The sequence below is a fragment of the Dama dama genome, chromosome 9, assembly GCF_033118175.1.
Source record: "Dama dama isolate Ldn47 chromosome 9, ASM3311817v1, whole genome shotgun sequence".
Classification (NCBI taxonomy): domain Eukaryota; kingdom Metazoa; phylum Chordata; class Mammalia; order Artiodactyla; family Cervidae; genus Dama; species Dama dama.
Window position 1 is genome coordinate 41,710,529 of NC_083689.1, and position 16,335 is coordinate 41,726,863.

The following is a 16,335-nucleotide window of genomic DNA, read 5'->3' on the forward strand; positions in this document are numbered from 1 at the left end:
TTGGTTTGCCAACCCCTGGTCTAGATCTATGCTGTCTAGTACAGTGGCCCCTGGCCCCATGTGTCTACTGAACACCTGAAAAGTACGTAGTCTGAACTAAGATGCACTGTAAGTGTAAAATACACACTGGATTTCAGGTAATCTAAAAAAACAAGCAAAATATCTCAATAATTTTTTATGCTGATTACATATTGAAATTATAATATTTTGTGTGGATTAGTCTACATTAAATATATTATTAAAAATTAATTTCACCTCTTGCTTTTTTACTATTTTACTAATTTTGTAATGGTCTTTTAATGTGGCTATTAGAAAGTGTTAAATTGTCCATGCTTTTGCATTTGTGGTATGCATTGTATTTCTGTACTGTAGTGCTGCTCAAGGAATGAGACTGGGGAGTGGAGGGTGAGGTGGCCCCTTCCTCCACGTGTTGAGGGAAGTGAGAGGAGGCATTCAGGAGTGGTGTGTGGGGCTATGTGGGGACATGGATTTCATTAAGGAGAGGTGGAAGGCCAGGGTGAAATGGATATGCAGACCTAGGAGGCTTCTGTGGGCCTAGGTTGGTGGTGGTCAGGGGGCTGCAGTGGGATTGAGCAGTGGGACTGAGTTGTTTAGGGGGCAGCCATGAGAAGTTAGAGGGCAAGACAGCTTCTGAGATGCAAGAGGTTCCGGAGCAGTCAGCCAGGAGAGGGAGTGTGGAATGAAGACCCTCCCTTGAGGCGCTTCCATCCCTCAAATCCCCTGGATCAGGAGACAGCATGCTCTTACCTTCTGTTCTGAGCCTAGATGGTGCCCCCTATTTGGAGAAGTGGTTTGGCCAGTTCACTGGCAGAATGTGGAAACAGGATGTTAAGTGGCAGCATCTACCCCCAAATCTTTGCTTTTCACATCAGGAGAGTCTCATGGCTAGAGATCATTCCTCTTTCCTCAGCCGCTCTGCCCAGCATTGGCAGTCCTGCCTACGCTGGCCTTGTGCTGGGAGCAGACATGACTGTCAGAAATATGGCTCTATTCACCTGGTGTTCACATCCAGGAGCTACCTTGGCCATGTCCTCTGGAAGGAGAAGAGGGTGGGAGGTGCCAAGGAGATGGTACCCGTCTGTGGATTTCCTGTTTCTTAGCTTGTAGGAGAAAGGTGGGGTTTCTCTGTTCATATCTGTGGTCTCTTACACTCAGCACTTGAAGTGACAGGATGAAATCCTCAGCATGCCTCTGGTATCTTGTTTCTCAAGTGCTTGGAGTTTGGGAGGGTGCTAGAGAAGCTGAGAGAACATGCCACACAGAGGCCTGGCTTCTAGGCCTGGTGCCACTGGACATGTTACTCCCTGCTATAGACTGAATGTTTGTGCTCCCCACCAACTGATATCTTGAAACCCTAACACAGCCCCTCCCCAAGGTGATGGTGGTAAGAGGTAGGGCCTGAGAGGTTATTAGGTCATGAGGGTAGAACTATCTAGAATGGGATTACTGCCCTTATAAAAGAGACTCCGCAGGGCTCTCTTACGTTTCTGCCAGTTGAGAAAGGAGTAAGAGGGAGAAGACAGCCATCTGAGAGCCAGGAAGTGGGTTTTGCCAGACATCCAGTCTGTTGGTGCTTCATCTTAGACTTCTCAGCCTCCAGAACCATAAGAAATAAATTTCTGTTATTTATAGGTCATGTGGTCTATTCTTCAGTTGCTCAGTTGTGTCCAACTCTTTGCAATCCCATGGACTGCACACCAGGCTTCCCTGTCCTTCACCATTTCCTGGAGCTTGCTCAAACTCATGTCCATTGAGCCGATGATGCCACCCAACCATCTCATCCTCTGTCGTCCCCTTCTCCTGCCTTCAATCTTTCCCAGCATCAGGGTCTTTTCCAATGAGTCAGCTCTTTGCATTAGGTGTTCCAAGTATTGGAGCTTCAGCGTCAGCATCAGTCCTTCCAGTGAATATTTAGGGTTGATTTAATTTTGACTGGTTTGATCTCCTTGCAGTCCAAGGGACTCTCAAGAATCTTCTCCAACACCACAGTTCAAAAGCATCAGCTCTTTGGTGCTCAGCCTTCTTTATGGTCTAATTCTCACATCCGTACATGACTACTGGAAAAACTATAGCTTTGACTATACAGACTTTTGTTGGCAACGTGCTATCTCTGCTTTTTAATACACTGTCTAGGTTTGTCATAGCTTTTCTTTCAAGGAATAAGTGCCTTTTAATTGCATGGCTGCAGTCACCATCCACAGTGATTTTGGAGCCCAAGAAAATAAACTCTCTCACTGTTTCCATTGTTTCCCCATCTGTTTGCCATGAAGTGATGGGACCGGATGCCATGATCTTCATTTTTTGAATGTTGAGTTTAAGCTAGCTTTTTCACTTTCCTCTTTCACCTTCATCAAGAGGCTCTTTAGTTGCTCTTCACTTTTTGCTATTAGGGTAGTGTCATCTGCATGTCTGAGATTATTGCTATTTCTCTCGGCAATCTTGATTCCAGCTTATGCTTCATCCAGCCCAGCACTTCACATGATATACTCTGCATATAAGTTAAATAAGCAGGGTGACAATATACAGCCTTGACATACTCCTTTCCCAATTTTGAACCAGTTTGCTATAGCAGCTTGAATGGACTGAGAGACTCCCTTCCCTGACCTTTGGTTTTCTTCCCTGGTAATGAGTGATTTGAACTTGATCTTTGAAATGGGTCATCTCTTGATCCTTTCCTAGCCATTAGGGACTAATGTACTAGAAGAAATGGACAAATAGACTGTGCTGCTGGAGGCTGGCGTAGGAAGGAAGTGAGGGGGTCATCACCTGTGGTGGGATGGTTTTCTCCTTGAGAGAGGCAGACAGTGCTTGCCCTCTGCCTTCCTTATCAGGCCTGGCATTCAAGGCCCTCCACCTGGTGGTTCTGGTCCAACTTTCCATCCTTACTTCCCATCTCACCCCTATGCATGGAGTCAGGATTGTAGCCACATACCCTCCTTAATGTCTCTCATCACCCCCTCCTTTCATGGACCATTGCCATCACAGAACTCACTGACTTCCTGTTTCCTGTAGATAAATGAAACCCTTTGTCATGGCTTGTAAAACTGTCCAGTAACACAGTCTCAACTCCTCTCTGTCATGTAGGGCTACTTGCAGTTCTCTAAACAGTCTCCTTTCTCGAATGCTGAGCCTTTGCTCAGTTGGTCTCCTCTGCCTTGCACCCCTTCTCCCCGATCCCTGTCTGAAGAACCCCCATTCAGTCTCCATGGCACAGCCCAGCATCTGCTCCTGTGAAAAGCCGTGTCCTTCCTGCCCAATTCCGGGGCTTGGTTCATGTCTCCTGTGTGTCCCTGTCCTCCTGTGCTTCCCTGATACGGTGTTCATCTTACCACGTAGAAAGTAGACCTGCTCCCAGGACAAGGGCAGGGGTGGCCTCTCATAGTTGTGACACTTGATGACGGTCCCTGAAAGGCAGGCTGACTGACGGAAAGCTTTCCTCTAGTCTCCGTTCACTGTCACTAACATGCAGTTGTTGAAGCCTACTGTGAAAAACCGGGCACCCATTCTATCCTTGCCTTCCCTGCACTTACTTCTCAGTGCCCTTTGCGGTAACGCAAGGTCACAAACAGTTCCAGCCAATGGAGAGTGAGTGAGAGCCACATGTGCCACTTCCAGGCCTGGGCCATCAAGCTTCACACCAGTTCCTCTCTGTGAGTTTCCTTCTGCCAGCTGCTTGCAATGACAAGGCCTGAGGGGCTGGTGGAGCCATAAGATAGAAGGGGCATGGGTCCCTCAATGACCCTGTGGAAGAGAGCCACTTCTCTAGTTTGAATACCACCTGGGACTGTTATCTGTAAGAAAATCTTCCGTGGCTTTGAGATGTATTTGGTACACAGGGTATCCTGCCCTGACTGATATTCCCATATGCAAACCTTAGTGCAGGTGACAGTCATAAAGGCACACTGGGGTCTAGGTGATGGATTGGATAGGGGAGGAGTGGGGAAAGGGGCATCAAGGCTGGTCCAGCCAGGTTCCTGGCCTGCACAGGTGGGTGGCAGAGGCATTCTTTGTGGCCAGGAGCACTGGCAGAGGGTCTGGGCTCAGGGGAGCGCCATGTATTCTCTTTTAGACACACTGAAATGGAGGGCCCTTGGGACATTTCAGGAGAGATGTTGAGGGATAGTGACTCATGTGGGTTTACAGCTTCAAAACACAGATCTGTCCTGAGGGGCACGTTGATGGCAGTTGAAGCCCGAGCTGTTAGTAAATGAATGAATATATGAATTGTTGTGTAATCAGATACTAAAGTTCAAATGGAGAGACCCATGGGGCCACCCTGAATTAGTGGCAGGGATAAACCACACACACACACACAAGAGCCTCCAAGGCTGCTCTGATGAGTAGGTGTTGCTGCCTTTCAGAGCGGCGATGGGCATTTCCTGGTTTCATAAGGTTTTCCCTGACCTGGTCAGCAGCACTGTGTCCTGAATCCATCCCTGTCCAGTAGTCTGTGCCCAGAATATTGTAAAAAGTGAGAATCTAGCCACAGGGGCCTGGATTTAGGGCCACAAGATGGAAGGGACGTGGTTCCCTTTCTTAGAGATAACAGTCCCAGGTGGTATTCAGGCTAGAGAAGCGGTGCTCTTCCACAGGGTCATTTAGTGACCTACACCCCTTCCACCTTATGGCTCTAAATAGCAGTAGTCTTAGAAGCTACACAGGAGATCTGTGACATGAAGCTGGGCCCCTCTGCATGCTGTAGTCACTAATGCAGCCTTGCGAGCTCAGAGGAGATTGGGAGGGTTAGGTCTGTACATGAACCACATATTCCATTAAGGTCTGACTCCAGAAGGGTGTCCTAGGCAATTCTGATTGGTCTCTGCTAGTCAGAGGCTGCCTCTGAGACACGAACTAGGCACAGGTGGCTGTTGCAAGAATGTGATCTTAGCAGGTGGGGGATGCTGGCTAGTAGAGCTTCTCCAGGTCTTCCACTCCTGTTTTGAAGATTCTATTGTGATGGGGAGCTCCTCAAGTGAAGGAGTTGTCCCTGAGAGCTAATATTATTATTGTCAGCAGTCCTAGAACTAACAATGACAGTTATACCTACCGGCACTATACTAAACTCTTGGCAGACAGTCCCTGATCCCTGCAGGAGTGCTGAGAGGCAGGTGTTGTCATCTTTGTTTTACAGATGAAGAAGATGAGTTTCATGGAGGCCTAGCTAGGGATTGGCACCCCTAATGGTTTCAGTTGATGAGATGAGTTTAGAGGGCCCAGGAGCAAGACACCGGGCCCTTGTAGGGGCTGGAATGAGCTGGACAGCACCTGCTCCACCTGCTGAGGGGCAGTATGACTCAGCTCCTGCTGAGTGTGGACATGTGAGACTGTGGCCCAGTGTGACTTCATCTAAAACTTTTCCAAAGTACCTGGAAATGTAACATTTTGTAGAAATATGCTTTATAAATGTTGGCAAATATATATATTTTTTACAATATTCAAGACATTGTATAGGCAAGCAAGCACAACTGACAGTCAGATTCAGCCCATTAGGAATCCATGTGTCAATTTGGGTTAGGAGATTCTTTTATTCATTCTGCAAGTATTGTGGTACCCACTGCAGGTGTCAAGGTGAAGGAGACAGCCCTGGGGCAGGATCTCATTGAGCTCATGCTCAGTTTCAATACCATGTGGTCTGTGTTCTGAGAGGCTCCCTTCCTTGGGGCCTGACAGAGCACTTTCTGGAGGAAGCTGAATTCTGATGTATGTTGGATTAGTCGGTTACGGCTGCTGTAACAAAGCACTACAGGCTGAGGGGTGTATCAACAATAGAAATTTATTGTCTCACAGTTCTGAGGCTAGAAGATCAAAATCAAGGTGTTGGCAGAGCCACACTTGCTCTGAAGGCTCTAGGGGGGAATCTGCTTCATGCCCCTCTCCTAGCTTCTGGTGCTGCTAGTAATCCTTGGTATCCCTTTGTGTTATGGACTGAATGTTTGTGTTCCTCCAAATTCATATGCAGAGATCCTAATTCCCATTGTGATCATATTTGGAAGTGGGGCCTTTGGGAGGCAATTAGGTTTAGATGAGGTCATGAGGGTGGGGTCCTCATGATGTAAGTAGCGCCCTTTTAAGAAGAGGTATGAGAGAGCTTGCTTCTCTCTGTGCTTTCTGCCATGTGAAGGTACAGAAGAAGATAGCCATTTGCAAACTAGGAAGCAGGTCCTCATCAGACATCTTGATCTTGGACTTCTCAGCTTCTAGAACTAAGTTTGTTGTTTAAGGCACCCAGACCATAGTATTTTGTTATAGCAGCCTAAATTGACCAAGGCACTTGGTTTGTAGACTTATCACTCCAGTCTCTGCCTCCGTCGTCACACAGTGTTTTCCTTGTGTCTGTTTTTGTGTCTTCTCTTCTTATAAGGCACCAGTCTTATTGAATTAACGGGCCACCTACTTCAGTCTGACCTCATCTTAACTGGATTACATCTGCAAAACCCTAGTGCCAAATAAGGTCACAGGCACAGGTACCACAGGATGGGAATTGAACAGATTTTTTGTGGCGATACAATTCAACCCAAAACAGATATGCAGGGTAGGCAGGTGAAATCTGTGGAAGAGTATTTCAGGTAGAGGGAACAGCATGTGGAAAGAGAAGAGTGCAGATGAGTTCCAGGAAATAAATCAGCATGGCTAGCATGGAGAGCTGAGCATGAGATGTGACTGGGGTGGCTCAAGCCATGTGGAATGGTCAGGTGTGACTAGGCTGCAATTAGAGATCTCACTGGCTTGACCCAGTACAGGTTCATTTCTTACATCAAGTCTGACGTGGGTTAAACAGCTCTTCTCTATAATGTAGCTCTACCATGCAGAACACACGGTGTCCAGGAAAAGAGAGGCCTGGGGGAGGTGCCCAACTGACAGGAGATGTCTCAGCTGACTCTTCTACTCAAGATGAAGAGAGGTTGGAGGGAGGAGGGCAAGGATTTCTGTGAGCCTCAGCTGTCTCTCTTACCCGTATTCAGGGTTAAGACTTCATCCTTAGAGTACTGGGGAGTCAGCCAGAGTTTTCATGCAGAGTGTGACAAGATCTGACTGGTGTTTTAGGAAGTCTTCTCCAGCTGGATCCAGAGTCAGCCCAGAAGCAAAGGAGCTGCAGCCCATGGAGCTGTGGTGAAGGAAGTGGCCCATACGGGAGTCAGCCACAACAGTCAACATATTTGCAATTAACTTTTGCAGTTTCCACCTTGTAGGCCCAGACCCGATAAATAAATAAATAAATAAATAGAAAAATTCATGCAATTTAAACAACTTTCAAAATTCACTTTGTGTCTATCCTCTCTATTCTACGCTGTTGTTACTAGGCTCCTTGCTGATTTGAGAACCTCATTGTTTTAGAAGATGCCCTCAACTCAGGTCTGTAATTCAGACCAAATAACAAGACTCCCTTGTGTCAAAGGGACTTCCTGCTGGTTCCAAACAGCCTGGTGACCTGCCTTTGTCAGAAGCACTCTTGAGTAGAATATAAAAACATTCTGTATTGAGACTGACCCCCATTTGTCTGCAGTTCTTTGTAAAGTATGTTTCCTTTGAGCCTCAAAATCACTTAATTTGAGATCTGCTGCTGCTGCTAAGTCCCTTCAGTTGTGTCTGTGTCTGACTCTGTGCGACCCCATAGACGGCAGCCCACCAGGCTCCCCCATCCCTGGAATTCTGCAGGCAAGAACACTGGAGTGGGTTGCCATTTCCTTCTCCAATGCATGAAAGTGAAAAGTGAAAGCAAAGTCGCTCAGTCGTGTCCGATTCTCAGTGACCTCATGGACTGCAGCCTACCAGGCTCCTCCATCCATGGGATTTTCCAGGCAAGAGTACTGGAGAGGGGTGCCATTGCCTTCTGCGAATCTGAGATCTAATTTAGACCAAAGAACTCAGAAGCTCAGAGCCCCCTTGTCCTGCAGTAGTTAGGAGCACTGGAAACAATGTAGAGTTGGAAGGGTTGACTTTGTGGCTAAGATTTTAGCTGTGCCATTTCAGTGTTTTTGTGTATAAACTATGCATAATTGCATACAAAGTTATTTTGAAGCTCTAAAAAAACAAGGTCGGTGAAGGTATTTTGCAAACTGTGAAGCACCATCCAAATGTCATCCTTCAGGCTTGACATGCCATTGAAAGCGTTTCCCAAATTGTGCTAATGGAATCCAACTGGACAAGAGCCGATTTCCCTAGTGGTTCAGACGGTAAAGAATCTGCCTGCAATGTGGGAGACCCGGGTTCGATCCCTGGGTCGGGAAAATGCCCTAGAGAAAGAACTGGCAACCCATTCCAGTATTCTTGCCTGGAAAATCCCATGGACAGAGTAGCCTGATGGGCTACAGTCCATGGGTCTGCAGAGTCGGACACAACTGAGTGACTAACACACACATGCCCTCAGTGGTTACGTCCTGCAGCTACACTTGATCTTGACTACCTGAATTTTCTTCACTGCTTGGTCAGTTGTGCCCATCATTGCTTGTGACCAAAAACCCTGGTTCTTATTTCTGTAGGTGAGCAAAGACTGGGTTGGAGAGTTTGTTAGAGACATCCCTGCAAGCCTTACCACCAAGGTTTTATGGAGTGACCAAGGTTTTATAGAGATATGTGAATCTAGCCTGAAAGTGCAATGGTCAGGTGGCCTTGGGATGAACCATTTGCTCACTTGGGGGTGGGTGTCCCAGCTCTAGGTGGTTGATACCTTGTGGGAGATGCAGCATTGTGTGGCTAAACCTTAAGATTTAAAAAAATTTTTTTTTTCCAAATGTGAAATTGTGACATTTTACATTCTCACGGCAACTTCACTGGGCTTCCCTGGTGGCTCAGATGGTAAAGAATCTGCTAGCAATGCAGGAGACCTGAGTTCGATCCCTGGGTTGGGAAGATCCTGTGGAGAAGGGATTGGCTACCCACTCCAGTATTCTTGCCTGGAGAATTCCATGGACAGAGGAGACTGTAAGTGACTACAGTCAGGCTCTTTGGGACCATCGGGTTGCCGGCACGACTGAGCAGGTTGGCTTAGGAAGCGAGACCAGGGCTCTGGGGTTGTTTCCTCATTTATAAACTGGTTTTCAACTTCCATAGGGTTGTTAAGAGACCAGATGAGAAAACAGAATGCCCAGCCCACCACACTGGGCCTGGCCACAGAATTCCAGTGGGAGATGTCAGTTACTTGTGTTCTGCTGTTATTTTGCAATACCCAAGCTTCAGAAGTTTTAATCCTCCTTCATTTGGTATTTCTCACCCATATGGTTAAAAGGAATCATGACTATACAGGCCTTTCAAGCTTGGTCAAAAAGATAAATAAGTATTAAGGGGTTTTGTACATTAGAAAAAGAGAACTATTCTTCCCTTCCCCAAAACTGCATGATTTTAAGGAAATGGTGTATTCTTTTTAAAAATAATTTCAGCAAAAATAAACGAATTGAAGATATTAAGTAATCAAAAGTAAAAATGTGATGCTAATCGTCAAGGTGGTGCCAAGCGACCTAAGAGTGGGGAACCCCGCAGTCCCACCGTTTCTCCCGCGTGGAGCACCATTGGCCACCCGGCGAACTCCGCCCCCTCCTCCGCTTCTCGCGTCGGGGGGAGGCGGCAGAAGGGGCTGGAGCGAGTGGCTTTGACGGCACCAAGGTCAAGGGGGACAGTGGGTTTCGTCCCAATTTCTTGGGGCTTGGAGGACACTACGCGCCCAATCTCCGAAGGCCGGGTTCTGCACTTCCAGCCGGGCGACCTTGGTTTCCGAGACTTCCTGGAGTCCAGTTTCCTCTTTGGGAAATGGAATGGCCAAGGCTGCCAGTGCTGGTTTAGGGCGCATGGGGACCAGGGTCTACGGCCTCAGAAGGCGAAGGGTCAGTCTTGCGCCTCTGAGGTGCTGGGCTCAGACCGCCGGTCGATCGGGACAGGACTGGCAAGCCAACAGAGCCGGCGACCCTCCGCAAGGGCCCAGCTCGCGCGGATTCTAAGATGAGGACAAAGCCCGCCCGGAACTACCGTGCTCGCGCCGCTGCGGCCAATGGGAAGCCGGCACGGGGCTGAGTGACAGACCGGCGAAGCCAATGAGCATGCACCTTGTTGCGAGGTGCCCTCGGCTCCGGCATTATAAAGAGCGCCACGAGTCGGCATTGTCAGGCGGCGGCACCGCGCGGCCGGGCGAGCTTTTGAGTCGGTGGTTCGTGTGGCTGCGGAGGCGGAATAGGAGAGCGCGAGGTCGTAGCGGTTCCGTCGGTAAACAGGGGAGAGGCCCGGCAGCGCGAGCGTGAGCGCGGCCGAGCCCGCGGTGTCTTCTCGGCGGGTGGGGACGAGCGGGCCCCGCGGCGTCATCGGCGGCGAGGTGAGCGGCCGGGCCCGCGGGCGGGAGCCTGGGCGGGAGTGGCGCCGGCCTGACGCGCTGTGGCTGCTCTTGCAGGAGCCGCGCGCCTCGGCCCAGTATGTCGGAAGCGGGTGAAGAGCAGCCCATGGAGACGACGGGAGCCACCGAGAACGGACATGAGGCTGCCCCCGAAGGCGAGTCGCCGGCCGGGACTGGTACCGGCGTTGCGGCGGGGGCTGGAGGCGGGAGCGCGGCGCCCCAGGCCGGCAACCAGAACGGCGCCGAGGGCGACCAGATCAACGCCAGCAAGAATGAGGAGGACGCGGGGTAAGTGCTGCTGCGAGCCGATGGGGGCGCCGCCTTTGTTCCGGGGCCGCCTTTTGTTGGCGCCACGCGGCGGGGGGAGGGGCGGGCGGCCGGGGCCTGCTCGCGGCCCGCAGACCGGCAACTCCGTGCCGCCCGCTTACGGCGCGCGCTGGAGTTTGCAAGAGTTTGTTGGGTCGACTTTGGCGCCGCCCCGGGGCCGCTGGCGCGGGGACGTGCGGCAAGCGGCCCGGAAGGGGAGTGAGCTCGGAGCAGGAGCCTGGCGGGTCGCGGGCTGCCTAGGCTGCGTGGGCGGAGTTGGCGCGCACCCGGGCCTCCCTCCTCCGGCTCCTGCCGAGGGCGGAGTCTCGGTCTGAACTCTGACTCGGCCCCGGAAGCCTCGAGTTCCTTGAAGTGATAGGAGGTGGCAGGGACCGTAGTGTTTTGATACATAATTGATAAGACAAATTAGATTTCTTCGGTTGTGAGACCTCAGGTCCTAGCTCTCCGGCCAGGTTGTGCTTTCTTTCCTCAACCAACTTAGGGTACGGAGTCACCTGAGGCTTTATTAGGGTCAAGGTTGAGTTTGGAGGGGTATGGGAGACTCGTTATCATTTTCCAGAGGTGGAGCCCTGTTCCGAATGGTGGCTTTATTTATAATCCTTTTGGTGAGAGCTTTGTCAGGGTCTATCCTTCCAAAATCACAGCTTGGTTATAAGGCTTGTTGCCGTATGTCTCACCCCACTCTTTCAGAAAAATGTTCGTTGGTGGCCTGAGCTGGGATACCAGCAAAAAGGATCTAAAAGATTATTTTACCAAATTTGGAGAGGTCGTTGACTGTACAATAAAAATGGATCCCAACACTGGCCGGTCAAGAGGGTTTGGATTTATCCTCTTCAAAGATGCAGCCAGTGTGGAGAAGGTAAGCTGGGTAGTTCACAGTCGGGAGTCTCAGTATGTTCTAAGACACCATTCTCAGACCATGATTGGCGAATGGGTTTGGGAAGAGCAGAGAGGTTGAGAATTTATCCTATCCTTTTCCAAGGGATTAAAAGTAGAGATTAAGTGGAGGAGTGAGTATGGGCTAGGGTGATCAAGGAAGGTTTATCGTGGACTATTTATTATCTTGTGCCTATTCTGGACCTTGCTAAAGCAAACATTTCACTGAGAACATTAGAAGAGAGCCCACAGTTGCTAGGAGATAGGTGTTACTTTAACTTCATTTTGCAAAAAAACAGCAGGTTAAGTAGAAGAGATCACATAGCCAGTAAAGGGTGGATTGTGAGGATTCCAGCCCTAGCAGTGCTTTAAGCTTGTGCTTTTAAGTTTCTGTTGCTTTACTGCCTTAAATTGGGACTGGCTGGGCAAGAAGAGGGGTGCAGGGCATGGTCAAAAGGCTTGGGGATGGGTTGAGGATAGATTTATAAGTGTTTAGGTAAACCAGGTGAAGTTTGGAGATTGGGTTGGGAAGTCAGGTTGGGGGTAGAGTTTGGAGGAGATGAAGCAATTTTGTGTGCCTGTGTTGGGAGTCTTATGGCTGAGAGAAAGAAGGTCCTTGTTTTGGGTCATGCTGCTGAGTTAGAACCCAACTCCCTTCTGTTGGAACAGGTTCTAGACCAGAAGGAGCACAGGCTGGATGGCCGTGTCATTGACCCCAAAAAAGCCATGGCCATGAAGAAAGACCCAGTAAAGAAAATTTTTGTAGGGGGTCTAAATCCTGAAGCCACTGAGGAGAAGATAAGGGAGTACTTTGGCGAGTTTGGGGAGGTGAGTGTGTGGCCCCCACAGTGGTCTGCGAGCTGCAGTGATATTGCCTTCTTACTGGTTCTTGACACCTTGGCTCATTGGAACTTTTTTCCACTGTGGTGTTTGTGGGCCTTTTCCTATGAGTTCCCTATAGGCTCTGAGGTAGAGCTTTGCCTATGTTTGCAGATTGAAGCCATTGAGCTTCCAATGGATCCAAAGTCGAACAAAAGACGAGGCTTTGTTTTCATCACCTTTAAAGAAGAAGAACCTGTGAAGAAAGTGCTGGAGAAAAAGTTCCACACTATCAGTGGAAGTAAGGTAAGGTGTCCCCAGCTGTGTGTGCACTTAGCCTTCTGCTGGAACTGGCCTTTGCAGGTGTGGACTAGGGGTTGAACTACCTCCAAGAGTTCTCCAGGGTGGATGTTACTGTTTCTGTGCAGTGTCTGCTATCCTGATAGGGACAAGTGGTTCTGTCCTTCAGAGCTCCTAGGCTGGTAGGACAGGATGTGAGGGAGGCAGAATACTGGAGGATGGGAGGCTCCCATGGGATAGGTAGTGTGCTGAGTAGTCTCTTCAATTCCTGACCTAAAGTTAGAGGTCAAGGTGTTTTGGACCTAGAATGCAGTGTGTATAAGTCCTGCAGTTAAGGTCTCAGAAGAATCTAAAATTGCTGTTTAGTGATTTCTGTGGTGAAGTCTCTCCTGCTATGGACATTGTTGCAGAGCTTTTCTCTTATCTGTTTCTAGCCACAACCACATCTCTTCATTTCCATCCCCTTTGGTCGCTGGCTAAATTAACCCCTGGTCCAAAGATCCTTTCCAAAGAGCTTCCAGGGTCCTGGCCACCTTAAACCCAAGGCCAGTTTTGACTTCAAAAGAGCAGAGTCCTTTGCAGTGAGGGGCAACTCTTTCTCCTGAACTCTGGACAAGAGAAAGGATAGGTAGTTCATGCTTTAAGTGTTGAGGCAGTTGGGAGTTGAGGGTGTGACCCACTGGCAGGGTGTGGTAGGCTTTGCCTGAGCAGGAGTGGCAGCCAGATAAGCTGGGACAGGTAGGGTGGGGCTCCTGGAAGTCTCAATCCTGGCTGGGAATTTGAAAGATTGGACTTGGGATTGGGCCCTTAAATTTTATGTAAGAGAGGATCACAGGGGGCTGTTGGGTGAGAGCCATTGTTACCCTAGTGGACACTGACATGGAAAGAGGCCTTTTTCTCTCTGCCATGATGTGAAATGGGCATGAAGTGCCCGTTTTATATAGTGCTGTTAGTCAGACTGCTGATGGTTAGTTGTGAAATAAGTGTAATTTAGGTGGTTATATTCAGCAGCTTTAACCTAGTAGGATAGAAAACATGAGATTGCATCACTTGGTGGTAACCTGCCAAATTTTGACTATGCTTGGATGAGGATGTCTTATAGAATGGTTTTTTAATTGGTCTTAATGGGAGACCAATGTTGAAGTTTATTTTAAAAATACACTTAAAGGCAGGAGCACAGGAAAGTCCTTGGCGTTTCCACTCACAGTGGGCAGAGTTTTGAGCAAAAAGGAAATTGACTTTTATGTCCTAGCAGGGGAGATACACCTGGCCCATCCCAATTGTAGATGAGTGTTTGGAGGAGGAAGGCGCAGCGGGATGGCCTTAAGGAATGCTGTCCTGAGCCCCAGTGGCTTTTTTCCTCTGTAGGACGGAGGTCAGGGTTGCCACCTCAGTTGTGTATTTGAGTGGAATGTTTTATTTCTTCTTGGGGTGGGGAGGGGGGTGGGAAGGAACCTGCTTTCTCTAGGCTCCCTTACCTGGGAAGCCTTCTCTGACTTGCTCAAGGTGGTGTCTTGCTACACTGGACTGGCACTGGCTCAGCTGTCCCTCTCCTCCCACTTGTTAAGGTATAGAGTGGCCAAGGGTGACCATCAGCAGACCTGCGGGTGTGTCTCATTGTTTTTCAAGCAGTCTGGGAAAAGGTTTGAGCAAAAAAGGCCAATGTGAATCTTGGTCTTAGTTTTAGTTGAAGTTCTGAGCTAGTCCAAGTATGGTTTCCTACTCCAGCATGTCTTGAGCAGATAGACAAGATCTACCACCTTAATGTTTGTCATTGAAGGCTTTTGTGTACACTCCCTGTTTAGGGCTTGTCCTATTGGCATGACCCACTGTTTTCTTGACTTTCAGTGTGAAATCAAGGTGGCTCAGCCCAAAGAGGTTTATCAACAGCAGCAGTATGGCTCTGGGGGCCGTGGGAATCGCAATCGAGGGAACCGAGGCAGTGGTGGCGGTGGCGGAAGTGGAGGTGAGTAGAACCCAGATGAAGATGGGTCCTGTTTCCCTGCCTGCATGGAGCTTCTGTGTTTGTCTTGGGGGTTCTCTGGTGCTCGTTGCAGCAGGGTGGGTGTGATCAGGGATGGCTCCTGAGTCGATGCTATGCTGCTGCTTGGATTGGAAGAGCCCATCTTTCTCATGTGGCCTGGGGCCCCAGGGCAGAGGGGGCCTCTGCATCACACTCCACAAGTTTTGAGGGGGCAAGGTGGGAGTGTGCTCAGCTCTGTGGCTGTCCTGAGTCTTGGTACACCCGTGGGTGGGCGGGCTGAAGGATAGGGCAATGTTGTGCCAGGCGCTTATCCTCCATTCATCCCAGGCCCCTCTGACTCCAAAGCCTGAACTCCATCCTTTTTAAGGCCAAGCTGCCAGGAAGGGTGGGGGTGATCAGTGGGTGATGTGAATGAAAGTGAGCTGCCTTGGTTGCCCCAGTGAAGTTAGTGTTCTGGCCTGGCTCTAGCTTGGGTCTCTCAGGCCCTCTACACCAGGACAGCAGCCCCTTGGCTTTTCTGAGTTGCCATAGTAACCTCGCCACCCAAAGGGCAGGATTTCCTCCATCCTAGCTCCTGCGTGTGCTAAATGGTCCATGGGCCCCTGTGCCCTGCTCCCCCCACAGGTCAGAGTCAGAGTTGGAATCAGGGCTACGGCAGCTACTGGAACCAGGGCTACGGCTACCAGCAGGGCTACGGGCCCGGCTATGGCGGCTACGACTACTCGCCCTATGGCTATTACGGCTACGGCCCCGGCTACGACTACAGTAAGTAGGAGAGGGAGGCCCCCATCCACTCACCCACCCCGGGAGGCAGGAGAGACAGTGCAGGGGCCATTGGCAGCAGGGGCTTTGGAGTCGGACAGGCTGGGCTTTTGTCTGAGTGGATTTTGAGCTTTTGGGTTTCAGGAAGGTGGGGTGACATCCTACCAACAGAGTTGTTGGTTCTGGTGAGGATGCATATCAAGCGCCTGGCACAGGGGTAAATGTTCAGCAAGTTGTAGCTACTTTCATTGTTGTTCTTGTCCCTAGGTCAGGGTAGTACAAATTACGGGAAGAGCCAGCGACGCGGTGGCCATCAGAATAACTACAAGCCATACTGAGGCTTCAGCAGGAGTGCCTGACTGACCACACACGCTTTGTTTGGATATCGAGTGAACACAATTATGTACCAAATTTAACTTGGCAAACTTTCTATGGCCTGTCCCATGTGCATCTTATTTAAAATTTCCCCCCTGGAAATCACTCTCTTGTTTAATATTTCCAGAGCTCTAGTTGTTTAGGCAGCGTGTGGTTTCTCAAGAGGCCAGAGCAGCATTATGGGCTGATTTTTATTACCGGGTTACCCAGAACCAGATTGGAGGGTCTGCTTCCTGCTGCCGCTCTGCAGCCTGGACCTGTGGACCCTGGTTGTAAAGAGTAAATTGTACTTTAGAAAACCAGTGTCACCTTTTTTTCACCTTTTAGTTTTATATTATTTGTGTCATACATTTCCTATAATGGAAGTGTTAATTTTACTGTACTTTTTGGTACCTTTCGGGAATCTAATGTATTGTAAGGTATTTTACACGTGTCCTGATTTTGCCACGACCTGGATATTGAAGCTATCCAAGCTTTTGAAATAAAAATTTAAAAACCCCCAAGCCTGGGTGAGTGTGGGGTACACTGAAGGGGGGGCAGGTGCTCCAGAGCT

The 16,335-nt window shown here is 49.4% G+C and overlaps 1 protein-coding gene across 4 annotated transcripts; it reads left to right on the forward strand.

The window, feature by feature from the left end:
- The first annotated feature begins 10,046 nt into the window (after nt 1–10,046).
- On the forward strand, nt 10,047–16,285 carry HNRNPAB (heterogeneous nuclear ribonucleoprotein A/B). 4 transcript variants are annotated; one of them, XM_061151081.1, is made up of 8 exons: nt 10,047–10,197; nt 10,397–10,627; nt 11,357–11,525; nt 12,212–12,370; nt 12,536–12,667; nt 14,510–14,627; nt 15,270–15,410; nt 15,675–16,285. In XM_061151081.1, exons 2-8 carry the CDS (start codon nt 10,419–10,421, stop codon nt 15,743–15,745), a joined length of 999 nt encoding a protein of 332 aa, XP_061007064.1. In that variant the 5' UTR covers nt 10,047–10,197; nt 10,397–10,418; the 3' UTR covers nt 15,746–16,285. The 4 variants fall into 4 exon arrangements, with proteins under 4 accessions (XP_061007064.1, XP_061007062.1, XP_061007065.1 ...); XM_061151079.1 differs by having other exon boundaries at nt 10,062–10,215; XM_061151080.1 differs by having other exon boundaries at nt 10,110–10,321.
- The last annotated feature ends 50 nt before the right edge of the window (nt 16,286–16,335 follow it).